The sequence below is a fragment of the Contarinia nasturtii genome, unplaced genomic scaffold, assembly GCF_009176525.2.
Source record: "Contarinia nasturtii isolate CC-2019 unplaced genomic scaffold, AAFC_CNas_1.1 Cnas_scaffold_493, whole genome shotgun sequence".
In the NCBI taxonomy this organism is placed as follows: domain Eukaryota; kingdom Metazoa; phylum Arthropoda; class Insecta; order Diptera; family Cecidomyiidae; genus Contarinia; species Contarinia nasturtii.
Window position 1 is genome coordinate 277,634 of NW_022197846.1, and position 10,331 is coordinate 287,964.

At 32.5% G+C, this 10,331-nt stretch overlaps 1 protein-coding gene across 4 annotated transcripts in view; it reads left to right on the forward strand.

Annotated features, from left to right (window-relative positions):
- Positions 1-9,421, forward strand: part of LOC116339097 (protein gooseberry-neuro-like) — a 25,617-nt gene extending 16,196 nt beyond the window's left edge. For all 4 annotated transcript variants that reach the window (XM_031764757.1, XM_031764758.1, XM_031764759.1 and 1 more), the window contains 2 exons: positions 7,190-7,389; positions 7,506-9,421. In XM_031764757.1, the coding sequence (XP_031620617.1) occupies positions 7,190-7,389; positions 7,506-8,048 (743 nt within the window). In that variant the 3' untranslated portion in view covers positions 8,049-9,421. The remainder of the gene's footprint in view (positions 1-7,189; positions 7,390-7,505) is intronic.
- Positions 9,422-10,331: the final 910 nt, after the last annotated feature.

Here is a 10,331-nt window from a genome sequence, read left to right on the forward strand (position 1 = left end):
GAGAGAGAGAGAGAGAGAGAGAGAGAGAGAGAGAGAGAGAGAGAGAGGAAAAAGAAGAAGAAATATAAATGAAAATAGCAACGAACTCACCCCCCGATCTGAAAGGAATGGCTCAAACGATGCCGATTTTTCGGCACTTTTCATCTGTACTGGTGAGATGGCGTTGACATTTCAAATATTGTACACTAAATATTGTGGTATTCCAATAAGCCGATTTTGCTAGTCGCTTTATATGACCTTTTTTCCATTCTCTTTCTATTGGGCACCATTAAAAATGCAACAACAACAACAAAAACAACAAACATGTATACAATACGTTCGCTCAATACTATTCTCAAACATCGAACAACAGCCAAAACGAAAAATCATTTTCGGTTTGAGATGAAATGTGAAAAAAAAAATTGTTACAAAATAACTTGAAAGTGATAGCAAAACAAAAGTGAACAATCAATTGAATAGATGAAAAAAAAACGAACAAGTTGAAAACAAGATAGAAAAATCAATAATAATACCAGCTAATAGATTGCATTGAGAATAAATGACACAAAATAATAATATAATGATCGGCTTATAAATTTATTAAATGACAAAAATGAGCATAAAACCGGCACCGGACCATCGTACGACACAAATTCAGAGCGCGTAAATACACACACACACATACACATATATAGTTGAATTGATTCGCACAGCGGTAGACTGTTGCATGAGTTCAGCAAATGGAATTGGCATACGGAAATACATATTAATAAATGTATGCGTTTGATTCGGTATAACGATATGGAATTTTATATCAGAAAATTGGTTCGATTAATTTTGCAGTGCCAACGCGATGACATCGACGTTCGTAGTGTTTAGCTGTCGGTCAGTTTTGTTTTTGTGTATTACATTTTCACATCGTCTGACTTCAATGCGGGCCGATATTTGCGGTGCCTTTCGTTGTATTGTTTGTGTGAGATCGTTTCCTCCTTTTACAAATGATTTTAAGATTTCATTCGTTGTTCTCGTACAAAACGTTTTGTCGTCAAACATTTACAACAATTTTTTTTTGTATCAGCCCTTCAACCAATTCTCTCATTTACAATGCCCTTTCAGTTGTACCAATACTTGTTGTTTCTGTACAAATCCTGCGGATTTTGTGTTGCTATTGTGGCTTTTGACTTCACTAATACAATGGATAAAAGGCATAAAAGTAGCATCGTAATTGAGTTTTCCTTTTCTTTTGAAAAAGACACCCCCGCCGCAGTTCACATACGATACACAATACAGGTTCAAACTTACGATGCAATTTTATTTCTTAAATAATTTTTTTTTCAATAAATTCACCCGGAATGTTCATTTCACTAGAAATGAAATGGAAAGTTTTTTTTATCCAAGAGCCTATTTGGATAAATGCAAGCCCTTCACAACGGCAAAAATCTAAATATTTCAATTTTAAAATAAGAAACAAAAACTATGATTGGAACCAAGTCGTCTGCTTCGATCGTTTTTCTGATTTGATGGATGTGTTTCAACATTGATGGTATTTATTTGACGAGGAACATTCGTATTTATTATTGGAACAGAACATATATAGAGATGGTGATTTTGTGATTTGAATTGGGTGTTCAAGCTTAGTTTGTGTTGCGTGAACATTCGTCACAATTTTGGACTCACACCACACATAAATGCATACTGAATACGAACGACGAATAAGAGCAATACAGAGCAAGTTTAACGGTAGCATGGCATCAAAGCGGCAATATGTAGGCATTTCGAACTGTCGCTTCGATGTAATATGCGTAAAATGCGTGAAAAATTGTGGTTTACTTTATCTTTTTAAAATGCCGCCATCACACAGAACAAGAAAAACCAACCACTCGCGCATTCTCTCCCTTTTGCTCTCTCTCTCTCTCTCTCTCTCTCTCTCTCTGTGTATGTGTCTTTCTTTTTTATTTGATAAAAAATCATAAATGAAAAGAATTATCGAGCCATTTTTTTATTTCGAATGTACATATTTACTTCTTTTCATTTCTCAATCGTTTTGTTACCTTATTTGTGACCTGTTGTTTTCAAATACATTCTTTTCTTCTCTCTCGCAAAAAAAAGTAACCACAACAACCGATGTCAATATATTTATTGGAAATAGAGTGTGTTTGCATTTATGTTGAGTTGCGAGTTTTGGCATCTCGACTGTGAAGCTGTAAATCATCGTGAATAAGGGTGTGATTGGAGGCTGTAACCATGTCACATGAAATAAATTCACATGGTAAATACGTTCGATACGGTCGAGTAAAATCAGCTGCCATCGCGTTATCACCAAATTCTATCCATTTATTTACGATTTCAATCATGTTTTTCGTTTAGATTTCTTTTTCATGTACCGATAGACACTTTTAAACATCAAATTTTGACGACTGTGTCACCCAAAAGACCACACAAAATACTCTTGCGAGTGTCAAGTAATTGCAAGTCATTTTTTTTGTGTGTGATCAAATCAGTCTCTTCAATTGGGGAATTCAATCAATCTGTATATATTGGAAAATCTTCCACATCGAATCGATCATGCGATTTGAACTGACAATTTCGCAGTAACTGTGTGTTTATGTATCCATCAAGAGGAATATGTCATTCCTTCAAAATTTCGATTGGATTTTTGATCGACTTGAAGTACATGTACAAATTTTTTTTTCAAGTATAATTCATAGTATGGTGCAAACAATAAATAAAGGAAAAACAACAACTTAACCGAAAACAATTGATATTATTCGAAAAGCGAGAAATGATGAGATTCTTGTCTGTTCTGTGTTTTTATTTTCTTTAATTTTGTGCTATTCATCATACAAGATCATCGTCTTAAAAGACACAACAAACACCGAACTGAACGTTGCTTGTCCATATTTCGGTAAAACGCGCCGACACACACAATAAACAATTCAAACCCAAAAAAGTAACATAATTTTTTGGTCACTTTTGCTGTATTGTTGTTATCGTTTTTAGAGCCTATTTTTCACACTCTTACTGTTCTTAAGCGCTACGGCAAAAATATCGACAGTAAAACATTTTTTTTAAATAGAAAATCATTATCATGCAATACTGACAATAAAAATAAACCAACTTAAAAAAAAAAACATAAACGTTTCGTTGAAGTAATAAAAATGTGTATGTAATAAATCACAATGATTGAGACAATTAAGCAATAAAAGGATCCATTCAGTGATGTGATATTATTTGTTAGTCTGTGTCACCTCGAGGGAACTAAATGTCAAGCACATTCAAGAAGGGATATCAGCCAAGGAAGATCCATTCATTTTGTTATTGATAATCAATTTAATTGAACTTGCTAAACACAACAATACATTCCTCAAAAGAATTTCAAAGAAATTTAAAACAAACGCACTTTTAGCTTGAATACTTCAAAACAAAACGACATGATTTTATTGCATGATTTGATTTCAACATTTCGGTTACAAAATGTTTGCCGACAATAATTTCTATTCGATGATTTTAAAGATTTTTCTTTAACTGTGTTACAAATGACTATGAAATGGTTTTCAATGGACCAAAACAACAAAAAAAAATCGGTTTTAATAGTTTTACGGTGAAACATTAAGCGGAATATAGCACCCAATGTCGTATAAAATTAGTGCCGAAATAATTTGTTTTTCTTCTTCAAATATCGATAGGACTCATGGAAAGGAATTATGAACAACAAGAAGCCGAAACAAAATAATAAAATGAATACTCGTACTGTTAGTTAGTTGTTACTGTTAGTATTTTTTGGGCGCATTCGATTAGATTTGTCATGCGGCAAATGTTCGCTGAAGTAACAGCACAAAACGACTATTGAAATAAAATGTAATTTGATGGATTTTACGGTGGATTCTTTTTGTCGTTCGCGTTGAACGATTGATGTTGCCGATTTAATAAGCAAAATATTTCAAGCTATTCTGTCATCAGTCAAACAATCAAATGACAATCAATCCAACAACCACCCCCCCCCCCCCCACAAAAGTATATACACACAAAAATTGGACATTTTCGCATCCTTATCAAATCGGAAAAGTTGATTGTAACCGAAAAAAACCAATTAATTTCCGCTTTGGAAGGGAAGATAAAATGTTAACATACTTTGGGCTCTTTAATCTGAATAAAATTTATTAATAAACACACGTAACAACGATAAAAACACATAGATTACATATAAAAGTCGCCCACGCACCATTTGTTCGAGCAAGTTACATTCGGGCATTACAAATGAATAAAGATTTGAATGTTTCTTGCCAATAATTCCGATTTGACAGTAATACGTTATACAGTATGTATATCATTATGTTCTCAATGGCACAAGCGAATGGTATGCATCTTTCGATTTGGTTTGGCCCTTCGACTCAAAATAACTGCCAGTTGGAAAGTGCTAGCCGATGATATTGTGTATGTGAGTGTGCGTTGAAAATCTCGTCATCAAATCACTCATTGAATTCATATTCCATTCCGGTCTGCCATGAACTTCATCGTGTGTATCGTCTTCTTTGGTACTTGAAAATTTTTCTCAGGCTATCGTCAGTATGTCTGCGAATCGATTGAAATCCTTCGATTTCGTTTTGTAACGCGTGTATACGTTTAAGTTTCTTCTGGTAACAACCGATGGGATTAGTTGCGGTATGATGTGAAGTACCGCCACAACTCATAATAATAAAGTCAGATGGAAAAATTTACGTGCGCGCGTAAATGAACAAAAGATCTTGAGTCAAGGGAATTGGTGCTCAAGAAAAAGAGCATTGAAACAATGAAACCAAATCATACACATCGAATGTGTATGGTTTCTTATGCATGACGCACCGCATACGAGAGTCAGCGAGAATGTTACGTGACTTACATTGGATCGAGTGATAAAATCCATTTTTATATGCAGCCAACTCATAAGCTACGTTTGATGGACTGAGAGCAAAGAATTTATTTCTCTTTTTGCGTGTTTGTGTGTGCAAAAAAACTCGGTCGAAACAGAGAGAGAAAGAGAGAGAGAGCTCTTTTACTTCAAATCGCTTCTTAATACTAATATTGTTATTCATTTTAAATTGTAATTTTTACGCATGTTATTTATTTATTTATGTTTTTTTTTTTATATTCTAGTCATCGGCTTTTGTTGAAAGCGTTCACTCACTTTTGTGTTCATCTCATTATTTGCATTCGATTTTGATTGCAATTTCATTTTGAAACTCCACACTCTACCGTATACTTCATATTTCCATTTAATTAGAGCCATTGATGAAGTGCAGACGTCTGAGACTGCGTCCCTTTTTAAATTCTGCTGATACCGTATATTCTATAATTATAATTAATCATGGTTTTGCTGTGTGTATGACGTTTTGATGTATGATGATTTTCATACTTTCACCAAGATGAAAAAAGAACCCACTCAGAGTTGATAAACCTTTCCATTGAAAAAAATGATGTTACACATAAGATGAAAAGAAATTAGTAAAAAAAAATAATATTGATTTGGGGTAATTTACCCGAAAAATGATTCTTATATATTATGTTGCCATGTTTGCGTCAACATCGCTGATGAATATCGCTTTAAATGCTCAAAAATGATAGAGTGTTATTTTTAAAAATCCGCTTCAACTCTTCTATTAATTCGTATGATTTGAAAATAACAATGGAAATGACTCCAATTCACTTTTCGCTGTCATTTCGTAAAACTCTGTTCTTTTCTTCTTCTTCTTTGGTTTAAAATGCAATGGTTAAAAGATGTGGGTGGCAACGAATGGCAAATTATTTCAATTCGATTTTCTGCTAGCGTTTTTTTTTCTTTTCTCGTGCGAACTTTCGATGATGATGGAGAACGGTGATGATGCTGACGCTAAATGTGTATTCCAATTTTAATAAATGCGAAGGTTTAATGATACATTTTCCACATTGCACACAAAAGGATGTTACATTTAACGATTGTTCGATTGAAGTGGTGAGAAATGAGTGTGGCTTGCGATCACAGAACAAAACTGAATAAAAACACGCACATATACCGAATAATAAAAAGTAATCATCAAACAATTGAACATGTTGCACCGCATTCGCGTACCAGTGAAAGTATATACATAGATTGAACGTCTCTATTTTCAGAAGAATAAAAAATACACCAAGCATTTCATGTTCGTAAAAAATAAAACGAAACACAGTCAAATGCTAACATACTAATAAAAGTAAATGGCAATTGCAATAAAAAAAAATTAAAATCTGGCGTGTATATTGTACATGCAATCATAAAATAAATGCAACGTTCATAATGCAATAATTTAAGTGAAACACAGCACTGACTGTATCGACTCATCGTGCTTGAGCGCGCGTTAGATGCTTTTATGTGAATGGTGCTTGGAAAATTGAATGTTTGCATTTGTTTAAATTTGCGTCAAAGATAGACAGCATCATGTGTTTGATATTATCCATATAATGAAAACTATATCAATTTAACCATTCAATGTTAATAGACTGCGCTTAAAACTAGGGGGTAGACACCAATTCAAAATGAAAAATCTATATTAAAATACTCAATTGTATAATTTCATTGATTCCAACGATTCCATTAGAATTATAATAAAAAACACAAAACTCACAAATCCGAAGAATCCGAAGGATCCGAAGAATCTCATGAATCATTGGGACTTTGACAAAGTCACTTTGTCAATAATATAAAATGTGTTGATTGTTGAGTTAAATTTTATTCCATTGTTAAAAGTCGGTAAAAATGAAATCATTGCATAAACAAAAATAATTGAATTTTATTTTAATTTATATTTGCTAGCATATTTATTTTCTATAAAATAAACATACGTTTGTACGTCAAAAGAAAAAACACAAAAATGTGAATATTTAATGAATCTGTGGATCTTTACGAATCTGTGAATCTGTGCAAATCATTGGAATCATAGCAATTTAAATCAAAAATTTGAATCGAATGTGAATCTTTGTAAAATTTTGTAATCATACTAATCGTACAAATCCGACACAAAAGGTGAATGGATTCGCGGGTGTCTCCCCCCTAGGCTTAATAGCAATTAAAGTGATTTTGCAGCAGAAACATTATTATTTTTAATTCGTTTGTTTCCTTGTTGTTTTCGATCAGGAAACTTTTAACTTTTCGTGATTCATGTGAAATGAAAATTTAAAAAAAATGTGGTGTTTCTAATTTTGAATTTTTCTATTTCAGGTCGTAGTTCAGATTCATCAAGCGATACGGAATCGGAGCCGGGCATTCCATTAAAACGGAAGCAAAGACGATCACGTACCACATTCACTGGTGAACAATTAGATGCTTTGGAGCGTTCATTTAGTCGCACTCATTACCCGGATGTGTACACACGCGAAGAGTTGGCTCAATCTACTGGCCTCACTGAGGCCAGAATTCAGGTATACATTTCAATAATATTTCGAAATCCGATGTATGTTTAAAGCAGGCCACAAAAGTCTGCATATTCCAAATATTGAAATATAAAACCAAATATAAATATCAAAAAATTACACAGGTCTGGTTCAGTAATCGTCGTGCACGATTGCGTAAGCACACGGGTTCCAATAATATATCAAACATGGCACCACCAATGTCAGCTCTATCAATGCCACAATATTCGGCGAATTTAAGTAATCCAAATCAAACGGATGTACATCAAATACCAACACATTATGATCATTTGGTGCAACAATCACAGCACACTGGATACGGAGCCAGTTTTCATCACAATACCGGCTTAATGCCACAAAATTATTCCGGATCAGTTCATTTTCAACCATCGCTCGATTATGGAACGAGCTTGAAAAATGAAGACTACAAATATCCAACCGATCAAATAAAAATGTCAACATCAACACCACCGCCACCACAACAAACGGCCGTTTCACTTCCAGCCCAACCATCGTCCACATTGCCAACGGCAATCAAATCATATACCGAACATATGTCCGAGTCAAATTGGAATCAAATGTATGGACATCAAGTATACGGTCCACCAAATGAATACAGTCAAATGCAACAGAATTACACAAATCCAAATGCAAAATATTGGTCATGAATCGATGAAAAATTCAATGGGTGACAGAAACCATCCAATAAAAGTATAAGAATTGTTTATGATTCATGAAACCAGATCATATTCTTTTATTCTACGACGTCTCGTATCTACCAATTGCCGTTCATTTCCAGTTGAGATGAAAGTTAATCGAAGCAATTAATCATACCAAAATATAGATTTTTAGAAAGAAAAACAATGTTATCTAAAAGTGAATAATATTAAGACTTTTGGCTCAAATGTTCTTAACTTTCGGTAGTATTAACAATTTAAAATGAAAAGATTTAGAAATATTATAGGATGTAATATTATTTTCAGAGAAACAAACATTTCTTTGCATTTCTCATATTAAATCACATTGTTTATGTTTAACAATCGATTTGAGACAAAGTATGAGTGAGCGATTGAATTTAAACAACACAAGAATTTCACTATTTTAAATGCGATGTTCAGTAATATTCGAAGTATATTAGAAGTCTCTCATTTGTATCACAATGAAGAGAGAGAATAGATATTTATGATTTAATTGTATTAGTTTCAAGTAACAGTACTAAGATAGAATTTGATGAATTATTGCACACGAATAGTGTAATGAATAATATTATGATCAACTTAAGCGTTAGTAGAAAAAAAAGTAATAACTAAAACTTCACTTTGTAGAGCACAGAAAACTAAGTGAAATACAAAAATACGGTTTTGAAAAACCAAAAATGACATTAATTTACCTTATACCTTCATCATCGATTCAAACTACTATTTATTCACTGCGCGAAAAAAGTGTTTCTTTAGGAACTGGCTAGATTGTTTTTGGTATTCCTTCGGTTCTTTTTTTATAGAAAAAAAATTACAAGAAAAACTCATATATTTGGCACTGAAATTTATCATTAGCAATCATTTGCACCAATATTAATTAGGATAAGATTAAGTTAACAAAATATTAAAATATGAGAAGAAACCAAATGAAAATTACGTGAACTGGCCGTTTTTCCATCCAATAAATATTATGCACGCGATTTGTATCAATTTTAGAAAAATCACCTGTGAAAAGACCTGCCTTAAACCCTTTTAATCATCTTCATAATATGCTTCAATCGTTTCATATATTCATTTTTGATATAGAATATTTTGCTAAATACTTTTGAACAATAACAATGAAAAGAGAAATGAAAACATATCAAAAACGCACAAAACAAAGAATAAAATGAACACCCAATTTAATTAAAACGAATCAACCGCAAGAGAGAAATGTAAACGGCAAGCTTTAAAATTAATTATTAATTATGCTTAATGCCTTGCATATACAAATGCAGCTCAAACAACATGTGTGTCTTAAAAGGAAAAAAACGTTCAAATGAATCAAATTAAGAAATATTACACCTGCAAATGTAGCTATTATTTACCAAAATTCAATAAAATGAAATTGTAAAAAAAAAATCGTCCAGTTGTTGTATTTTGTGAACTTTGCAGTCAAATCCATCCAACAATTTCTTGAAATCGTATTTTCGACGACAAATTACTTACGCAACACGAATTTGATGATGTTTATATAATACTTCTCTGAAAATAAATCGACTCAAAGCGTATACATTTTTTTTGTTTCTTTGATAATCTAATGATTTATTTTATCTTGTAACAAATATTTAAATACTGAGAAATCTATTATCCATTCATATGAAAATTGCACAATTTTAAAGATGATAGGAGGAGTACTGTGTAATCATTCTAGGATTTTCCTCAGTTTAATTTGAACAGTAAACCATGACCACAAAAACTGTGCATATTTGTATTATAATAAATTAAAAACGATTACAGAGCATAGAGTTCAAATGACACTGAAGGAATGTAAAAGTTTTCTTATTGTATATATTTGACTTTAATTCCATTCTTCTTAAATGCACCTTTTTTTGGTGAGATTTCTTTTTATTTCCTTTTTTTGATAAATATTTTTTGCCTTAATTAAAACATTCGCACTGATATGAAGAGAAACTTTGAAGGGTAACAGCAAAATCTTTTGATTTCAATAGAAGGTAAATAATTCTTTCAAACAAAGGAGGCTTTTCATCCTTTTTTTTCTTCTTCTATCTTTGTTATGTGGTTTTTTCCGAATACATTGCAGATTTATAGTATATATAAACTAATAGAATCAGGGATTGTTCCTCTGAGGAGGAGGAATGGTGAGGAGGAAAATGAGGAGGAGGAGGAGAGCGAGGAGGATCCTCCTCCTCAACTGAGGAGGAAAAGTTTTTTTTTTGCTCAAAGGGCTATTTTTATCACAAAAATATCATT